The 21,895-nt window shown below is 37.2% G+C and overlaps 1 protein-coding gene across 1 annotated transcript in view; it reads right to left on the reverse strand.

The window, feature by feature from the left end:
* Positions 1-4,431: 4,431 nt before the first annotated feature.
* CCDC83 (coiled-coil domain containing 83) overlaps positions 4,432-21,895 on the reverse strand; it is a gene marked incomplete at both ends in the record, with an annotated part of 40,452 nt that continues 22,988 nt past the window's right edge. The window contains 6 exon segments of the mRNA XM_082627745.1: positions 4,432-4,593; positions 8,934-9,133; positions 9,797-9,876; positions 13,392-13,513; positions 18,909-18,977; positions 21,722-21,813. Of these exon segments, the coding sequence (XP_082483871.1) occupies positions 4,432-4,593; positions 8,934-9,133; positions 9,797-9,876; positions 13,392-13,513; positions 18,909-18,977; positions 21,722-21,813 (725 nt within the window).

Consider the following 21,895-nt stretch of genomic DNA (forward strand, 5'->3'; position numbering starts at 1 on the left):
GTTTTTGTTTTTTTTGGCGGTACGCGGCCCTCTCACTGTTGTGGCCTTTCCTGTTGCGGAGCACAGGCTACGGATGCGCAGGCCCAGCAGCCATGGCTCACGGGCCCAGCTGCTCCACGGCATATGGGATCTTCCCGGACCGGGGCACGAACCCGCGTCCCCTACATCGTCAGGCGGACTCCCAACCACTGCGCCACCAGGGAAGCCCCCTATATCATGGTTTTAATTTGCTTTTCCCTCATCACTAATAGTGTTGATCTCCTTTTTAGGCTTACTAGTCATTTGGATATATTCTTCTGTGAAGTGCCTCTTCAAGTCTTTTTTTCTACTGATTTGTACAAGTTCTTTATATATTTTGAATATGATTTTTTTTGTTGGATATATGTATAGTAAATAAATTCTCCCAATATGTGGCTTGCCTTTTGACACTCTTAATGGTGTCTTTTAATGAAAAGAGATATTAATTTTAATAAAATGCAATTTATCAATCTTTTTATGATTGGTTATTTTTATGACTTTTATTTTTCCCAGGGAGGTTGTTGATACAGGGAGCAGTAGGCTTGATGGAGCCATGTGGCACAGTACCAAATCCACATTTACCCACATACCAGATGTAGTTTAAAATTTCAGGCATAGGCTTTGAGGATCTATTGGATGTGCACAGGGGAGCATGAAAATATTCTTATATTTTCTACTAAAAGCTTTATTGTTTTACCTTCCATATTTAGGTCTCTGATTAACTTTGAGTTGATTTTTGTGTATGGTATGAGGTAATAGTCAATGTTCATTTTTTCCCAGATATACAATTGCCTCAGCATCATTTATCATTAAAAAAGACCATGCCCCCCACTGAATTATAGGGGCATCTTTGCAGAAGTCAAGAGACTGTAAATGTGTGGCTTTGTTTCTGGACTCTTTATTCTGTTCCACCAGACTGATTCTTCACCTTTGGGCCTGTAGTGCACTGTCTTAATTACTGAAATGTTATATTAAGGCTTGCAGTTTGGTAGTGTTAAGGTCTCCAATTTGTTGTTTTACTTCAAGATTGTTTTGGCTACCCTGGGTCTTCTGCCTAGGTTATAAATTTCCATAATAATGTTACAAAAAACTTGTTAACGTCTACAAGAAAATGCTGGAATTTTGATTTGGATTGCACTGAATCTATAGATCAAGTTGGGAAGAACAGACATCTTAACTCTTTTGAATCTTTCACTTCATGATAATGGTGTATCTCTTTGTTTATTCCATTTATTTAAGGTTTCTTTAATTTTTCTCAACAATGTTTTGAAGTCTTCAGCATAGAAAATTTGCTTATATTTCATTGCATGAATTCCTTGATATTTGATGTTATTGATTCTATTTTATTTTTCCCAATTGTTTGTTGCTAGTATAAAGAAATACACTGGATCTTTATTGACCTTGTACTGTGACCTTGCTAAATTCACTTGTAAATTCTAGTAGTTTGTAGATTATTTTGGATTATCTACATACAAAACCTTGACATCTCTAAGACAATTTGCTTCTTTCTTCTAATCTCTATGCTTTTAATTCCTTTTTCTTGCCTGGTTAGAACACTCCAGTTTTAGTCAACACTGTTGAATAGAAGTGTGATGGTGAATATGTATCTTGTTCCTGACCTCAATGGGAAAATGTTTAATATTTCACTATTAAGTACAATTTTAGCTACAGGGCTTTTTTTTTTTTTAAAGATATTCCTTCTTTGTTGAGAGCTTTATCATATTATTATGAATTTTTATCACACTATTAAATTTTATCAAATGCTGCATCTAGTGAGATGATGAGTTACCACCTATGTTCTGTTCATTTTACCCTTGATTTTTTAATTTTGAGATAACTTTAGAGTCACATGCAGTTATACAAAAATAATACAGACAGATCACATGTACTCTTTATCCAGTTTCCCTAAAAATAAGCATTTTTTCCAAAATTATAGTGCAATGTCACAACCAGGATATTGATATTGATATAATCCATTGATCTCATTCATGTTTCCACTCTGATTACTGAATATTAAACCAACCTTGCATTCTTTATTCATGAAATATTATATATTATAATATTGCTAGATTCAATAAGCTAATATTTTGTGAATGATTTTGCATCTATCTTCATGAGAAATACTGGCCTTTAGTTTTCTTTTCCTGTAATCATGTTGCCAGATTTTGGTATTAGAATAATATTGACCTCATAGAATAATTTGGAAGTGTTTCTTTTTTCTCTATTCTCTGAGTTTGTGTATATTTGGTATTGTATCTTTCTGAAATGTTTGGAAAAATTCAGTGAAGCAAGACAGCTGGCTTCTTAAATTTTTTAAATGCAGATTGGATTTTTAAAAACATATCTAGGCCTAAATCAGAATTTTTATTTCCTTCTGTTTTGTAGAAATATTTTTCAAGAAATGTTTCCATTTCATCTAAATTGTCAAATTTATGGGGAAAGTTTTTTTCTACTTAATTTCCTTTTATCCTTTTAATAATGTCTGTAATTCTGTAGTGATGTCTCTTTTTCATTTATTTCCTCTCTTTTTTGATTAGTCTTACTATGGGTTATCAATTTTAATTAACCCTTCAAGGAACCAGCTTTTGACTTTGTTGATTTTCTCTTTTATATGTCAACTTTCTATTTAATTAATTTCTGCTCTTTATTTCCTTTCTTCTACTTTCTTTGGGTTTATTTTTGCTGCTTTTTTTAGATTCCTGAGATGAAACTTAGAAGATTGAATTTTCAACCTTTCTTCTTTTTAATACATGAAAGGTTATAAATTTCCCCTTAAACATCACTTCAGCTGGTTCCCACAAGTTTTGATGTCATATTTTTCATTATAATTCAGAGTATTTTTTCCTTGTGATTTCTCCTTTCACACATAGGCTTTTCCAAAGTATCTTGCTTACTTGAAAATTACAGCTTTGTTGTTGTTTTTAGTTCTTTTCTACTGTGGTCAGAGAACCGTTCCATGCATCTCAACTTTTTGAATATTTTATGGCCCAGGATATAGTCTATTTTTGTAAATATTTTAGGTATACTTGAAAAGTATGCATAATCTACAGTTGTTTAACTTTTTATATCCTTAATGATTGGGGTTTTGGTTTTTTTTTTTAATCAGTTATTGAGAGAGGTATGGTAAGACCTTCAAGTCTGATGGTGAATTTGTTTCTGCCTTTTTTCTTTTTTTATTGTGGTAAAATATACATAAGGTTTACCATATTGCTTTTTAGTTTGGTAAATTTTGTTTTATATATTTTGAGATTATATTATTATTTAGAATTGTTATATCATCCTGATGAATTAATCTGCTTATTATTGTGACATATATTTCTTCATTTTCTCTTTATTTTCTTAACACTTCTTACCTTAAAATCTACTTTGTCGAATAGTTTGGTCACACCAGCTTCCTTCTGGTTAATGTTTGCATGGTGTATTTACTTTCAATCTATCTGTGGCCTTATATTTAAAAGGTATTTCAAAAAAAAGAAAAAAAAGGCATTTCTTGTAAAAAGCTTTATAAGTAGAACTAGCTTTAAAATGGAAAGCTGATGCCAAATTCAGGCACAGTCAGAGTGTCCTTGGCTTGTGGTACCAATAAGAGGGAAGGAGTAATGACCTTGGATAGAGACTCAGCAGTTGAGACTTGATATAGCTGATGGGAGATGGACCTCCCTATTGAAGGAATATTTTTGTAAAAGAAATTACTACCCTCAAATTTGTTTCTAAAATGTTTGATTTTCATTATAGTGTTAGGTTAAAGAAGAGTAGACTTGAATTGTGGACTGGCTATCTATCTTTCAGCACCCTCAGAGGGAAAGATGTGTAGTCAGTGCTATGCAAACCTGTAAATTTTCTCAGAAAATTCCTAATTGAACTATTTCATATTGGCATCCTAGACTGATCAGTAAATTTTTTTTTTTTTTTTTTTTTTTTTTTTTTGTGGTACGTGGGCCTCTCACCGTTGTGGCCTCTCCCGTTGCGGAGCACAGGCTCTGGACGTGCAGGCTCAGCGGCCGTGGCTCACGGGCCCAGCCGCTCCGCAGCATGTGGGATCCTCCCAGACCGGGGCACGAACCCGTGTCCCCTGCATCGGCAGGCGGACTCTCAACCACTGCACCACCAGGGAAGCCCCTGATCGGTAAATTTTTAAGTGGTAAGCAACCTCAGAGACCATCTTGGCCCACTGTCATGCTCCTGTATACTTGAATATGGAAATATAAAGTGTACTTTCATTTTTGTCACTCAGGCCACGCAAGTAAATGAATAGCTGAATACTCAGATCTTTGATTTTAAATATAATTATGACCTTTAGAAACAACAACTGCTTTAAAAATGGACCAAAGAGTAAATAAAATGGGCAACTGATATACCTCAGTTCCCAAAGGAAATGTATAAGAAGTTGTTCTTACTTTGCAGATTTCAGTCTTAGAGAAAAGACTTCATAATTTTATATGTGATGTGGCTTTCCGGGCTCCTGACATCGTCATAGAATTTGACTGGAGTCTCCTTCTCTTGGAAATGGATGGGCATTTTCTTGCTCTCCACAGTCATGAGCTTCACTTCCAGGGGGCGCAAGTTTACATAATCCTGTGGTGAACAGACACAGAGGAGAATAGGAGAGGTTATTCAGCAAGTTATCAGCCTTCATAGATCAGGTTTTATTTACTATAGTTGGCCTCTATATGACAGATTTCATTGCCCTCCTAATTGTCTGAATGCTGTATAACATGTGAAATATGAGAGCTACTGTAAATAAAAACCACTCAGTAAAGTTATATACCCAGTGGGGGCATGGTAGGCAAATCTCCCAAAGAGCAGGCAGCAAGGCTTGTAGGCTTGTCTTTTGGGGGCTTGAGCCAGGGAGGGAACATCAACTACAGTGGGGAGATATATTCTCTGCAAGCTCTTTAATTGGTAAAAGGAAGTAGGAAGTATTGGCTGCATTTATATAGCCCTCTGCTGGCCAGGATATAACCACAGCAGAGTTTTCTATATTATTCAAGAACAAAATGAATGATCTGCAAACATCTTTGACGATTAATATCTTTTTAAAAAAAATAAATTTATTTATTTATTTATTTACTTATTTATATTTTTGGCTGTGTTGGGTCTTTGTTTCTGTGCAAGGGCTTTCTGTAGTTGCAGCGAGCCGGGGCCACTCTTCATCGCGGTGTGCGGGCCTCTCACTATCGCGACCTCTCTTGTTGCAGAGCACAGGCTCCAGACGCGCAGGCTCAGTAGTTATGGCTCACGGGCCCAGTTGCTCCGCGGCATGTGGGATCTTCCCAGACCAGGGCTCGAACCCGTGTCCCCTGCATTGGCAGGCAGATTCTCAACCACTGTGCCACCAGGTAAGCCCGACGATAAATACCTTAATATTGAGCAAATCTACATGGGTTTTGCACATTTCACAGGATCTACTGTAGATATAAAACTTACCACATTCTGTCAAACTGAATATAGTTTCAGATATCAACAAACAGAATTAGAAGTCTAATTTATATGAAATCCCACAGGTAACCCCAAACTGACTTGAAACAGCTCCAGCCCTACCCAATGGGCCTTCCTCTTGGAAGCCTCTCCAAGCTGTAACTCCTTCTTTTTTATTCCTTCAACACTTCAGCAAACCTTTCCTGAGTGCCCACTATGTGCCAGGCTGTGTACCAAGTGCTGGGGCAAAAGACTGGTCAGGGAGACAGATACAGGTAGTACATTCCCCCTGTACAGTAATCAATGATTTTCTTATCAGTTTTCTACTAGCATGTACACTATTTAGGGTAGGGTCTGCCACATAGGCATCTTTGAGACTTCATTTCTTCCTGTTCTCCTCCTTAACTTCTCAAGCATCTAACAAGTACCTGGCATGTTGTGAGGGTCTCAACAAACATTTATTAGAATTTAGGAGAATCAAAGAATGAAAAAAGAAGGCAATGTTTTATTAATATTTCTCAAAAATTCATATAACTGTATGTAGCTTTTAAAATACATAATTACAGAGCTACAATAAATGCGAGATAGGAGAAAAGTAAATTGATGGAAGTCTACCATATATTTCAGAACCATCTGGAGCAGGAGTCTGAAGTAATAGACTCTCTTAGTCTGCTTGAACTGCCATAGCAAATACCACAGGCTGAGTGGCTGAAACAACAGAACTTTATTTCTCACAGTTCTGGAGGCTGGGAAGTGCAACATTAGGATGCCAGCATGGTTGGGTTCTGGTGAGAGCCTCTTCCTGGCTGGCAGATGGCTGCCTTCTCACAGCATTCTCACAAAGCAAAGCCTCTTCTTATAAGGTCACAGTCCTATCAGATGAGGGCCCATCTTCATGACCTCATATAATCTTAATTAACTCCTAAAGCCTGTATCTCCAGATACAGTCATATTGTGTGTTAGGGCTTCAACATGTGAATTTGGGGGAGGGGCGGGGACAAAATTCAGCACATACAATACCATTTCCACCACATCAAAAACTTCCGTGGAAAGTAAGGTCTTAGAAGATAATGTAGGCAAAACATTCTCTGACATAAATCATACCAGTGTTTCCTTAGGTCAGTCTCCTACGGCAATAGAAATCAAAGTGAAAATAAACAAATGGGACTTAAACTTACAAGCTTCTGCACAGCAAAGGAAACCATAAACAAAAGGAAAAGACGAGCTACAGAATGGGAGAAAATATTTGCAAATGACACAACCAACAAGGGCTTAATTTCCAAAATGTACAAACAGCTCCTACAACTCGACAACAAAAAACAAACAACCCAATCAAAAAATGGGCCAAAAGAGACATTTCTTCAAAGAAGAAATACAGATGGCCAATAGACACATGAAAAGACGCTCAACATCGCTAATTATTAGAGAAATACAAATCAAAACTATAATGGGTTACCACCTCATGCTGGTCAGAATGACTATCATTAAAATGTCTACAAATAACAAATGCTGGGGAGGGTATGGAGAAAAGGGAACCCTCCTGCATGGTTGGTGGGAATGTAAGTTGGTGCAGCCACTATGGAAAACAGTATGGAGGTTCCTCAGAAAACTAAAAATAGAATTACCATATGATCCAGCAATCCCACTCCTGGGCATATATCCAGACGAAACTATAATTCAGAAAGATACATGCATCCCTATGTTCATAGCAGCACTATTCACAATAGCCAAGACATAGAAAAAGCCTAAATGTCCATCAACAGATGAATGGTTAAACAAGATGTGGTACATATATACAATGGAATACTACTCAGCCATAAAAAAGAATGAAATAATGCCATTTGCAGCAACATAGATGCAACTACAGATTATCATACTAAGTAAAGTAAGTCAGACAGAGAAAGACAAATACCATATGATATCACGTGTGGAATCTAAAATATGACACAAATGAACCTATCTATGAAACAGAAAATCAGGGACAGAGAATAGACTGGTGGTTTGCCAAGGGGGAGAGGGGGTGGGAGAAGGGAGGAGTGGGAGTTTGGGGTTAGCAGATGCAGACTAGTATACATAGAATGGATAAACAACAGGGTCCTACTGTATAGCAAAGGGAACTATATTCAATATCCTGTGATAAACCATAATGGAAAAGAATATGAAGAAGAATGTATATATACATATACATGTATAACTGAGTCACTTTGCTGTACAGCAGTAATTAACACAACATTGTAAGTCAACTTAAATAAAAAAGAAATTTAAATAAATAAATTCAACATAAAAGCATATAAAAATATGCCAAAAAAAGCAAAAAAATAAAAAGTAAGAAGGTTTTTCATTTATCCAAATGGTATGCAAATTTGGAATTTTATAGACAGTTGTCCACTAGCGTGAGGTTATTGTAACATACAAGGCATCATGATTCCAAGATACTCATGGGGGTGTTTGAGTGTTATAGAGACTAGAGCTTTAGTCTTTAAATTATCACTTGATGGTAGCAGGACTGAGTTGTACTTAGTTAAAATGGTTTTTGTTGATTTATTCAGTTTCTTTTGCTTTCTTAATCACTCTTTCTCCTACCAGACTTTAAGTTCTAGGAGAACTTTCAAGGTTATTGGTAGTATCAAGAGGGATAACAGCAAGGGGTGGATGTGAAAGTGACTGAAATGTACCAAAAGGTTTTAAAATTAAAAGGCTTGATAGTCTAGGTTTCACCTAATGGTATATGTGACTATTTGTACTTTCCAAAGATGGTCATGCTAATATACATCCTATCCCACATGCTTTTCTTACAATATGATGCTGACCTTCCTCTTTCAAGATGCAGGAGCTGCATTGTTTCTCTTTGGGTGGAATTTTGTAGCTACATCAACAAATAGAATATGATGGAAGTGTTGGTGTAAGATTTCCAAGGCTAAGTCATATGAAACGTTTGGCCTCTGGGACTGATTGCTTGGAAGAAGCCAGATACTGTAACAAAGGGACAATAAAGGTGCCCTGTAAGGAGGCCCATGTGAAGAAGAACTGAGGCCCCCAGCTTAGCCAGCATCAACTTGCCAGCCACGTGAGTGAGCCACCTTGGAAGTGGATCTTCCTGCCCAAATCAAGGCTTCAGCCAAATATAACTGCACCTTCTAGAGAACCCAAGTGAGGACTGTCCACTGGAGACCTTCCCAAATTTCTAACCAACAGAAGCCCTGAAAGAGAATAAATGATTATTGTTATAAGCCACTAATTCTTGAGGCAATTTGTTACGTAGCACTAGATAACTTACATGGTATACTAGTAATGGATGTCTATAAATGAATATATGTAGTAAGCTGGGCAAGGGTAGGAGTGAAAATAGTATCTAGTGACAGACATGAATGGTTGGCAAATTTCACTAATAATTGCAAATAGAAATTTTCAGCATCCATACTTCAGGTTAATTTTCTCCACTAACTAATAAAGCAATATTTTCTCTAGTAGTCAAGATGTTTTCTCATGAATCTTACCTTGAAATCCCGCTCATCCTCATACAGTAAGTATTTTCTATCAGAGGCTCCAAACTCTATACTTGAACTCTCTTCATCTATCTTCAGATGCTGGCCGTATCTGCTGCTATCCTCATGACTAAGATGTAAAGCACTGCTCCCAAGTGATAAGCTCAACAAGTCTCTACTTTTTACTTCTGCAGGTTGTAATTGTAACTTTTCTTGGATGAGTGCAAAGAAATTAATTATGTACAATTTTTGAACAGATTAAAAATACAATACATACTTTGTCACATTTTTTTTTCAGTTTTAGTGTTTTTTGAATTGAAATATGGTTGCTTTACAATGTTGTGTTAGTTTCTGGTGTACAGCAAAGTGATTCAGATATATATATATACACTCCTTTGTCACATTTTAAATTTGAAAGACCTTTGAGAATCTCCTGGAGGAGAAGAATTTGAGAATTAGAAATGTAGAATCTAGGTATTAAAGTGAAAATGAGTCCTATTATTAGAAACCATATCTAGGTTGTATTTCCTTCTGTTAGCTAATAAGTTATAATAATCACATGGGGACCTGTGAGTGTGTTGGTATTTTGGTTGGTTGGCTAAATTGGAGCACAAACCATGCCAGTGTAGACATCATTCCATCCCTCTCTACCAGTGTCTATTTAATTCACTGTGACACATGGTGACTTTGATTTGAAAATAAGACTAGAGAAAGGAGATGGGTTACGTAAGCTCTGCAAGAACAGAGAAATATGGAGGAGCTGGCAGGCATATATTCCCTGAATAGCTCTCTGATATAAGGTTCCTGTCCATAATAAGAAGCGCAATTAAGTGTTTGTCAACTTTTAAAAAATCACCATTACAATAAAATAATACCTATATATGTTTCTGGCAACTCTAAAGGCATTTCTTCATGTGGCACTTCCTGTCCAACAGCTTGAGCAAGATATAGTCGCCTAAAAACAAATAAGAAAAGTAGCCTGTCAGTCAGCAAATATTGTACCACCTGCTCAGTAGTGTCTTACCTCTCTGCTGGGTGCTGGAGACACAGATGAAAAAGGGGCATCAGGCCCGGTGGGGGTGCAGACAGGCTTACAGTGTTTTATGGTGATGGTTTGTACCATGATGGGTAATTATGTGAGGAGCATAGTGTCAGGAGTGCCACGGGGCAAAGAGAAGCAGCACCGGATTTAGCCTTAGGAGGTAAGGAAAGGTTTCCAGGAGGAGATGAAACCTGAGTTGAGTCTTGAAACACCAGGGGCTGTTTGCCAGGGAAGAGCTTGGGGTGAGGGGAGGGCATCCCATGATTAGGAAATAACAGGCTTAAAGTCCCAGAAATGAGAGTGATCATGACACCAGTTATGTTACTGTTGCAGGGAATCCAGATGAGGAATGGGATGGGATTTGAGATAAAGAGAAAAAGAGAAAGACAGTGAGCATTTGGAATCCAAGATGACACCTAGGTTCTGGCTCTCGCTGAGTGGCGTGTTCCAGCTACAAGCCTGGTGAGTTTGCGTCTGCTGTTGCAACTCTCTGCACTGCAGAGGCCAGTGGAATTTTCAGTCAGAAGACATGATACCTTGAAAGCTCCGTACAGCATTGCCATGAAGTTTGCCTGAAGCTAGCATGAAGCAAGTGCCCCTTGCAGATGCGCCAGCCACACTTCATGCTTAGCAACTCAGCAACCAGAGTGAATCCCCTGGATTACAGGCTGTCAGTTACTTAAAGACCATGAAGGAAGTGTTATCTGAGATGCTTAAAGCTCCAGCAAATACTGTAACTACATACAATATTTATATCTTAAAACCTTCTTAACAGTTAACTTAGTGAAGCTCTGGTCTGCAGGTGGACAAGTCTGAGGCCACAGAGTTCTCTTCTTTCCTGGTTTTACTCTTTTGAATAACTAAGATCTTACTAAACGCCGTAGCCTTCTGAAGTCTGGCTTCTCTCTTAATCATTAGTTTATTGTCACTTTTGTACCACCACAGGGCAGCAACACTTGTTATAGAAAATATTTTACAGAACGTTATCATATGAAACTAGCATTAGATTTGAGGTACTGCGTCCACCTAGCCTCAGCTCTGAGGCATGGGAGTCCCTGGGCAGTCACCTCTAGCTCATTCAGCTCATCTAATGTATCAGGCAAATACTGTGACGTTCTATGGGAGTCAGGAAGGAAAGAAGTTTGGGGAGCTCTGGATGGGAAATGCAGTAACTCTATTAGGTAGAATACCCCATTCTTCAACCAAATAGGGAAGTTTTTATATGTTTACTGGGTACTGTTCATGTCTATTTCTCACCCTACCAGAATATACAGGACGAAATTCTCAACAAAGAGGTGGAAAGGGCAGTTACCATAAATTACACAGTATGTGTTAACATTTCTTTGACTTGAAAATGGATACAGGAAAAGCTCCTGAACTTTTCCTTCTGGATAAGCATTGTAACAGATAATTGAGGGTTTACACATTTCTCTGTTTCTTTATTCAGGTCTTTCTAAGATGTCCTAAACACTTGTCTCAAGGACAATCTAGCAAGGAAGCAGATGTTTAAAAAGTAGTCACTACTGTGATAAATGCTAGTTACAAAGGAAAAGTTCAGTGTGCCATGGAGGCGTATACCGGGCACCTAACCCAGTTCTTATAAATGTCACCCATGCTGTTTCTTTTCCCTCGGACAGATTTTGAATTCATCTCTCCCATCTCTGAAGCAAAACTAAGCACTCAGGTCTCTCACTAAAGAAAACCAACCCACAAAGCATTGATGAACAATGTGGATTTTACTGAAGATTTCTGTGGGGAAGCTAGAGGATAGGTTTAAATTGCATACAATACAGCAAACAACTTAATGAAAATCGCCATTAAAAGTTTCTCATCTCCCTTTCCTGTCCTTGCCAAGCTCTCTCTGGCCAATGAAAGATTTCCCCTTTATTATAATGAGCACTTCACATCCACATCAGCAGCAAATCAGGTGCACTAGACTGAGCTGACCAAAGCAGGAAGTGGGGTTGGCAGTTTACAGGGTAGCTCTTTCCTAAGGGTTGGCTGGTTCAGAAGAGAGAAAAAGAACATAGCAGACAACAGGTGGAGCATTGGTTAGAAGGCACAGCTGGCAGAGATTGGGCGTGATCACAAAGAAAGCGGTGGCAGCAGCAGGTGCTTTGGGGTAGAGGTGGGACGAGAGTGTGGAGCTGGGGACCCGATCATAGGGAGGGAGGCTGGCAAAAGAGAGCATTGCCTGCTGGGGTGACAGTGAGGCCCCTCACCCCCTAGGGACCCTCAAGGGCATCAGCTCAAGAGACTGGAAGTACAGGAGTCCAGTAATCAGCCAATTCATTCAGCCTGACTGCCTACCTCATTTACACTGGTATCTGTGGCTCCAGGGCAGCACACATAGACTGTGGAAGGGAGGCAGGTGGCCTCTTTCCCTGTCCTGCCCCACCCAGTGTTCAGCCTATAAAGTCATTGTACCATCTCCCAGTTTCTCCAATCTTGTATCCCGACACCCATCACTTAGCTCAGCAAACAAACACCCCACAACTTGTATCCACCCTTCTTGAAGCACATTAGGAAGTTTGCCAACAATGAATACTTTATTATGTCTCAAATAGTATTTTTTCCACGCCACACAAGCAAGACCTACTCAGATGGAAATGTTTTCCTGACCCTTCCACCATGTTGAACTTCTCTGCCCAGACGCAGATGTTTCTCTCCCATCTTGCACATGTACACCTTACATTTGTGTGATTTAATTCCTCAATCTTTCTAAGCACGTTACTATTTAGGTTATTTCTTGTTTCTGACTACTTGTCCAAATTATGAATGCCACTTTGGGTTTTAATACCACATTCCAGGGCTCTAATTTTCCATCAAGATTGGTATATTAAGACTTTTTTTTGTCAGGTAAGAAAAAGAGATAAACTACGAAGAAAATATTTGTTAAACTACAAAAGCCATATACATATTTGATTTATCTCATGCAGGAATAAATGTGACTTGGAATGCCAGGCTATTTTCTCTGCCTAGAAAGTAGTTTGCCTTTTTCATTAACTGTCAAAGGAAACCATTCTATAATCCACAAGGTAACCAGATGCTCAGAACATCTCCAGGAGCTCCTATCAAGTTGATCACTCCCTCCTGTGTGCTGGCTTCAAACCCCGTACCTCTTCCGCTGTACTGTTATGCATTTATTTTTATGCCCAATTCCCCTGCTGGCCCAGAGGCTTCTGAAGGACAGCAGTTGTGACATTCATGTTAAGTGTTTGCTACTATGACCACAGTGCATTGTTAGAAAAAGCAAGTCGAATTCTGCACTGGACCAGTGGTCGGTTGTAATGATCTTATACCTTTCCCATGGCCATTTTGTGAGTTCCTTTCTTTTCAACTATTAAAGAATTGTCATCTTAAAAAAATAACTTTTTACAGATACAAATGTTTAAAAAAATACTTTCTAGATATGTAACGACTCTCACCTGGGTATTTTGAGATCCACAAGTCTGCAGTTGAACAGCTGATCAATAAGCACCAAATTTTCTCCTTCCAGCTCACGAATAGCATGTTCCAGTTCTTCCACTTCCTTCCTGTGATTTGCGATCTATTCTCAGGAAAAGAGAATGGGTGTTAGTACTTATGGACTTAGTTCTATCTAGTTCTCTATAAAAAACTTAACTTTTAAAAGTGCATTTGTGGTACTTCCCTGGTGATGCAGTGGTTAAGAATCCACCTGCCAATGCAGGAGACATGGGTTCGAGCCCTGGTCCAGGAATATCATCCCACATGCCGTGGAGCAACTAAGCCCGTGCGCCACAACTACTGAGCCCGTGTGCCACAACTACTGAAGCCTGTGCGCCTAGAGCCTGTGCTCCGCAACAAGAGAAGCCACCGCAGTGAGAAGCCCACGCATCACAACGAAGAGTAGCCCCCGCTCGCCACAACTAGAGAAAGCCCGTGCAACAACGAAGACCCAACAGCAGCCAAAAATGAATAAATTAATTAATTTTTTTAAATGCATTTGCCTGAGGGGAAGATCTATCCTGTAATATTTATTACTGGGTTTGCTCTAAGAAGGAACGGGTGGGACTTTTTTCCTGGTCATTTGCAGAACTTGGTTGCATGATTAGGCAGTTATTACTGAATGGCAGGAGTAGTCCTTTCCTACTCTTCAGAAACATCACTGGATTTATCTGAGCTGGAGGCAGAGATAAATAAGAATATAAGACTAATTTATCACTCTGGTGTTAGTAGCTAAATGAAGCTCTATCTAAGGTTAATTATAAACAACACAATGAAAACTAATAACACTGGGAAAAAATCTTTATTATGGCATTTAAAAAAGAGAAATACAGGCCTAGGAGCCCTTTCTATCAGCCTCTATAGGACAATTATATTCTCTCTTGAGTGTGCTGGAGTCATTCCGAGAAACATCAGAGAGATGAAATGTTGTTTATTCATTCATTCATGTAATTGTACTGTATGCCTACTGTGTGTCAAAAACTATAGTACACTTTGGGAACAAAGGATCAATAAGATACAGTAACCTTCAATGATCTCTTAGTTTAATGGGAAAGAGGGATAGCAACAGAAAATAGTGCGATAAAATCATAATGGAAGCCATCCAGGGACTGTGGGAGAGATAGAGGTTTACCCTATGTCCGCCAGGTGTGAGGGGGTAAGGGGGAGTTAATGGAAGAGATGACCTCTCTTCTGGATCTTGAAGGCCAAGTAGAGATTCTCTAGCAGACAAGAGGATATATTCTAGGCAGAAGGAGCCACATGGATAAAGGCACATGTGCCTTCTATCCACATTTTGGTGTGGATAGAAATAAAATGGGAACGGGGAGAAGTAGAAGAACTGGACAACTAGAGGAGCCAAGTAATGCTAAAGAGTCTGATTTCTATCTCGCAGGTGATGGAAGGTCCTTCATAGACATAGCAGGCTTAATTAACGTTTACTGAAGAAATGTGGCTAACTCAAACATGAGCAAAATTTGCTGGTTCTGTTGATAGAGTTCCCGTCAGTCTTTAAGAAATGTATTTTGATAACTTTTGTCTAAAGAAGGCTTGATTGTGGGAAGAATATATAGAAGAATGTGACTAGATAGAATCCCCACCTTCCCTCTCTGCCCCCCAAAACAGCATGAGCTGGATTGAGAGGTGCTCATGCAGAGAAGTCAGGATAATAGAAGAATTAGAAATAAGACTATAAAATAGAATGTGATCGGCTGGTGAGAATGATAAACTGGAAAAAGTAACGTGTCTCCAGGGAATATGATGAAATAAAGGCACAGGGTAGGGGTTTCGATTCAGTATCTCTTGTTAGGAGTTGCCAAGAGCATAACTGAGATGAGTACTTAGAAAAAGATGACTAACATTTTTGATTTGTCATTGAAATTATTGTATTTTGGAATCTGGAAGCACTCAGTGTATTACCAGATGGATATCCCTTTCACATAAGTCATTTATTAAATGCTTGAATTCTTACCATGGGTAAGGTTCTGTCCTAGAGGTAGATGGATACAAAATCCAATAAAGTGTGGCTCCTTCCCTCAAAAGAGGGAACAAGTATACAAACTGGTGACCAAATATACAAATAATTATAATATAAAACAGTACCAGTGTCATAGAAAAGGCTCAAATATTGCTGCTGGCTTAGAGGTGGAAAGAAAAGCATATATTATTTACCAGCCTTAAACAATTTCACAAAACCATTTAAGTCCATAATTCTACATTAAAGAGCTAGGTGTTGGTGCTTTAGGATCTCATGTTTTCAAGAGATGATCAGCTTGATTACAAGCCTGAATGCCTTAAGGAAAAGTTTATAATTTTCAGATGTCAAAGGATGAGAAAAAAAATCATAGTTAGAGGTTGTAAAAGAAGGAATTAATAGAATGCGTGACTAAGGGTTTGGCATACTTGGGAGGCAGCACACACAATTCTTGGTCTCCTGACAAAGCTGGGAATGAGGGCCCATTTGGGGAGTTAAGTCCAAGCTTTCAAGCTATGGATATCCTGTGACATCACCTACCCCTGTAGAGTGCTAAGTAAGGTTCTCATCAATTGCTATCTCCCTCCCAGTCTTTTGAAATGTTAGGGAAATGAAAACTAGTTCCTTTTTATAGCCATATAAATACCTTTAGTTTCTGGGGTAAGAAAGTATAAAGAAGGAAGTAGAAGACCTCTTTTCCTTCCCCACCCCTGCTTCTCCCCAGATACCCAAGAAATGTACTTAAGAAATTGGGCAAGATAATTTAGTTAAAACTATTTTAAGTCAGGGACCTAGGATCCTGAATAAAATGCATGCCCTTGAAATTTTCCCCTGCAAGATCCAAGTTAGCTTTATGCCTCCTCACGTTTGAAACTCTGATTGCTAACCTCTTTGAATCCCTTTGCCTAGTTTTTCCAGCTTTACATTTGTTGTTAGTCCAGGTTATTTGGAAATTTGAATTTTCTTCATTTTCCTAATAAGCATGCTAAATAAAACCAGATAATAAAAGTCACGCAATGGGACATCTCATTCTTCCCAGAGATGTAAGTTTTTGGTTATTGTTGAAAGATAGTTAAATGGAGAAATATTTGGGGGAGTTCCACTGTTAAATATTCCTTGTTACTCATTCTAAGCCTTCCTCAAAGAAATTAATTGACATACATTGTTCTATTTCCAGGCAATTTTCAATTCTTGTGATAGTACTTATAACCAAAACTGGTTTTAATTAATTTTGTGAGTAAATTTAATGACAGCAAAAATGAATATATATTGAAATAAAGAGAAATTAAATATATTGAATTATATGATTTGTTTTTTATTAGTGAGCTCTTTTTGTTCATGATTCAGTTAAACTTGACATTTTTTCTGTCTTTTGTTTCCACTGAATTATGAGAATTAAAAAATAAAACAAAACAAAATGTAATTTGTGGCTTTAGTAGGAAGGACCAAGGCACAAAATGGCCTTTCTTTTCAGTCGAATATAAACTTTTGTAGTTATTTTCTCTGAACCTAACATCTATGATACCTTATAAAATTTAAGGTTTGAATTGTTAAATTATTATCACTAGGATCATACTGTTATATTTAATAAAAGTATAAGAACCAAGTTTCTCCCTAATATTCTTTAACTATTGAGCTCACCTTGAGTTTTTTAAATTAATACTTATTTTTTAAAATTGAGGATTCATCTTGATTAGTTTTGGAAATAGTAATGGATTCCTACTCACCATGACTTTATAAAGGCAATTTCAAGATAATTGTCAATATCATAGAAAGCATATTGATTTTTAAATTCTTTTGTTTCCTAGACTAACCAACTCTTTTCAGTCAAATGGGAGCAAGGAAGATGGAAAAGAAGCTGATGGTGACATTTTTACCTCGGGTGTCTGAGCAGATGGCAAAAAAAGAAATGAAGGAAAAGAATATCTAAGAAGAAATTTAATAAATTATGCTTCAGGTATGTTGAGTTTGAAGTGCCTTTGCGACATCTATGTGGAAATCAGTTACTGAATTGTATGAGCTGTTTGTATATTTTGGAAATTAAGCCCTTGTTGGTCACATCTTTTGCAAATATTTTCTCCCAGTCTGTAGGTTGTCTTTTCTTTTTGTTTGTGGTTTCCCTTGCTGTGCGAAAGCTTACACATTTGATTAGATCTCATTTGTTCGTTTTGCTTTTATTTCTAGTACCTTGGGAGACTGACATAAGAAAACATTGCTATGATTTATGTCAGAGAATGTTTTGCCTGTGTTCTCTTCTAGTTTTACGGTGTCTTGTCTTAATATTTAAGTCTTTAAGCCATTTCGAGTTTTGTGTGTGTGTGTATGGTGTGAGGGTGTGTTCTAACTTCATTGATTTACATGCAGCTGTCCAGCTTTCCCAACACCACTTGCTGAAAGACTGTCCTTTCCCCATTGTACATTCTTGCCTCCTTTGTTGAATATTAATCGTCCACAGGTGTGTAGGTTTATTTCTGGACTCTCTTTTCTGTTCCGTTGATCCACAGGTCTGTTTTTGTGCCAATACCACACTGTTTTGATTAGATTTCTTGTAGATTTGTAGTATTTTCTGAAGTCTGGGAGGGTTATGCCTCCTGCTTTGTTCTTTTTCCTCAGGATTGCTTTGGCAATTCTGGGTCTTTTATATTTCCATATAAATTTTAGGATTATTTCTTCTGGTTCTGTGAAAAATGTCATGGGTAATTCGATAAGGATTGCATTAAGTCTGTAGATTGCTTTGGGTGGTATGGCCATTTTAACAATATTAATTCTTCCAATCTAAGAGCATGAGGTATCTTTCCATTTCTCTGAATCATCTTCAGTTTCCTGTATTAATGTTTTGTAGTTCTCAGCATATGTCTTTCACCTCCTTGATGAGGTTTATTCCTAAGTATTTTATTTCTATTTTTTGGTGCAATTTTAAAAGGGATTGTTTGTTTGCATTCCCTTTCTGATATTTCATTGTTAGTGTAAAGAAATACAACCCGTTTCTGTATGTTAATCTTGTATCCTGCTACCTTGCTGAATTCATTTGTCAGTTTTAGTAGTTTTTGTGTGGACTCTTTAGGGTTTTCTATATATAGTATCATGTCATCTGCATATAATGACAACTTTACCTCTTCCCTACCAGTTTGAATACCTAAAGAGGCAATTTAAAACAGCAGAGGATGAGGTTAAAATGATCCTTAAACCTTGCTCCCATCACCCATGAGGAAGTAGGGTCCAGAGGAAGCCCAGATCAGTTTTAGGACATAAAGAAGCTTTGCACACTTGAGTATGTTGTATGAATTGTAACACCAAAAATGATTTCTGTTTATTATTGAGATTATTTATGGTGTTCATTGAGTAACAACTTGTAATAAGATTAGTACTCCACTTGAATTTCATTTTACCTCAGTCAGTCATGGTTCCATGCTTTTCCCATGACATAATTCATAAATAAAAGTCATTTCCAGCTCAAAAAAATGAGAAAGAAGAAATTGTTTTTGTTTCTAAAAATTCCACTTACCTCTTTTTTGAGCCAGTCATTCTCCCAGATCTCTCGATAGCTGCCCTTGTCAATGAACCTTATAGCATTCTAAAAAAAAAAAAAAAAAAAAAAAAACATATTAAAGAAGAGCTGCCACATAGCATTTAAGAGTTTTAGCAATGGGGATACACAATCAACTTATCTGATCATTTAAAATTATGTTTTGCAATTACTTTGGAAATATACCTAAAAACTTTTGGTGCAGTTGTTCTGTCTTTATTATCCTATTGTATTGTTTTTACTGATTTACATTGCCTAACACAGGTGATTGAGAGAACTGGACAATGGTTGTCCATTCAATTTGGCCTCTATTGTGACTGAATCTGACTGCTGTGGTGAAATCAGTCATTAATTGATCTGCTTCACAATTAAGATGGTTAAACTGCAGTGATCAAACTTCCTTCAAGTTTATGGTCACAGACATAATTCAACATATAGCAAAGGCAGGAATAAATTATATAACTACCTTTTTAATTTGAAAGATTTCTGCATGTCAATAATAACAATATACATACTTACAAACCTCATAGCCAATAGTTTCAGGGTAGCAGGCTGTAGCTAGATAGTCTCCTGGAGAAAAGCATTTTAGACAAAGTAAACAGGAAAATCCTTATTTTATCAGTAGAGTCTTAAGATGTAAATTCATATTCAGTTACTAGGATATTTACAGTTTCACCCAAAGGAACTTTATAATGGATGACAGATTCTATTTACATGTGAGGTACTTTTATATGGATACCGTGCTACAAATGCAGGAACTGAAGGACATAACCACAAGAAGAAAAATTAAGAAAAATATTCTGGTTCATAAACATGGATTGAAATAATTTAAAACTATGTTAAGGGTAAATTTGTGTAAGTCTTTAAAGTAGGAAGATGTGCAATACATTTCTTTTCTTTAAATCATGGTAATTGACCTAAGAGTGAAACTCCATTTCCTAGGAACCAGGAATTTTTATACTTCAGCTCCAACTGATAAGTCTAAAGTTTATTTGAACATAGACTTTTCTTTGAACAAAAGTAGGAAGTCACTCATAATTGAATTTTGTTGACTAATGGCTTAATTCACTAACAATAGTGTTTTCAGCTTTGGCTACACATTAGAATCTCCTGAATATTTTGAAAAATCCAAAAGCCCAGGCAACATCCCAGGCCAATACATGAGCATCTCTGTGGGTGGTACCCAGGACCCGCCTGGGTTAAACAAATTTCTCAGGTGACTCCAATAAGCAGCCAAGGTTGCACAAAAGTAGTAGATTTTAGAAGTTAACACATAAGATGGCCGGAGAAAATGAGGAAAATTCGTTCACGTGTGTGGGTGTTTGGCGGTATGTGGGGAAAAGAAAATGTACAATGTAATGATTAAGAGTAGTGATCTGAAGAAGCTATCTTAACTCTCTATTCTGATACATGTTCTGGGCAAGTTACAAAGTTTCTCTGTGCCTCTGTCTTTTTATTAGTAAGTCTTCCCCTTAACAGGATTGTTGAGAGACCTTAATGTAAAATGTTAGGAACAGTATTGGGAACAGTCTTCATTATATGTTGAATGTACATACTGAGAGCATATTTGATCTACATATGCATTTTTAATAATCTTAACTATGATCAGATTACTTGATTGTTGATTTCACCATTTAACCATATTCAGTAACAAAGGGGCTGAATTGCATGGGCAGACAAAACCATTGGTCAGTTCTCCACATCCTCTGTATTTGTGTTAATCAGTAAAGTCATGCAGTAGAATAGTAACACTGAAAGAACAATTGAACCAACAGGGAAGCAACAAACAAGAGCAACTGAAATTCAGTGAAGAAAAGACCAGATGTTTATGACTGAAGAAAGGATGTTGCAGATAAAGAGACAATCCCAGCAGGGACCTCACTGATTTAGGAGATAGTCTGGAGACAGGGGAAGGGCAGTGAAAAGGAAAGAAAGTCAGGCATTAGGGGCAAAACAAAGATTAGAAAACATGAATTGGAAATTACATCTCAAACATTTTTTTATATCCCCAATTTTTAAAGCTCCAGCAATGTAAAGTATACTCTCTTAGGTTTGCATATGTAAGAAAGTACTTTTTAGACAAATTATATTTCATCCTATAATTCATCCAAAATCTAATTTAATAATTTGTTGTAGCCATTATTATTATACTTAAAAATACCTGAATATTAATTTACTGAGCTCTTGCTCTTATGAGGCACTATCAATCCTCATACTGTTCGTTAAAGGTAAATATTATTATTGTCCCCTTTTTATAGATTAGGAAACCGAAGCCCAGAAAAGTCAAGTATAAATTCAGTTTATACACCCAGTAAGTGGTAGAACTGTGATTTAAACTAAACTGCCTAATTTCAAAACACAAGTTTCTGACCGTTATAATACACCATGAGAAAGAAATGGGTGGGGGGAGCTTTGTTTTTTAAGGAAATTGAAATACAGACAGGAGAGGGCTTGGGATGGGTGAAATAGGTGAAGGGGATTAAGAGGTACAAACCTCCAATTATAAAATAAATAAGCCATGGGATGTAATGTACAGCATAAGGAATATGGTCAATAATAACTTTGTATGGAGACAGATGGTTATGAAACTTATCATGATGATCATTTCATAACGTATGCAAATGTCAAATCCCTAGGTAGTATACCTGAAACTAACATTTCAGTTAAAATTTTGAAATTCTGTGTGAGAAGAATTATACATCAACTACATTTCAGTTAAAATTTTGAAATTCTGTGTGAGAAGAATAAAAATCTACTATCAGAAAAAAGAAAGAAAGAAAATTGAGATATACCTCTGTGGCCCATTCCTTCTTTTGGTTCAGTTGCAACAAAGTTTCTCTGATTATTCTCTTTCTATCATCTTCCAGGGTGATTTTATACTGTTCTTTAAAAAGAAAATTAGAAACCTTAAGATCCTAGGTAAACTATGAAGCTATAAATTTTATTTTCCATGATCCCCACCTCTC

Source organism: Mesoplodon mirus (assembly GCF_964341445.2).
Source record: "Mesoplodon mirus genome assembly, chromosome: 7".
Lineage (NCBI taxonomy): Eukaryota > Metazoa > Chordata > Mammalia > Artiodactyla > Ziphiidae > Mesoplodon > Mesoplodon mirus.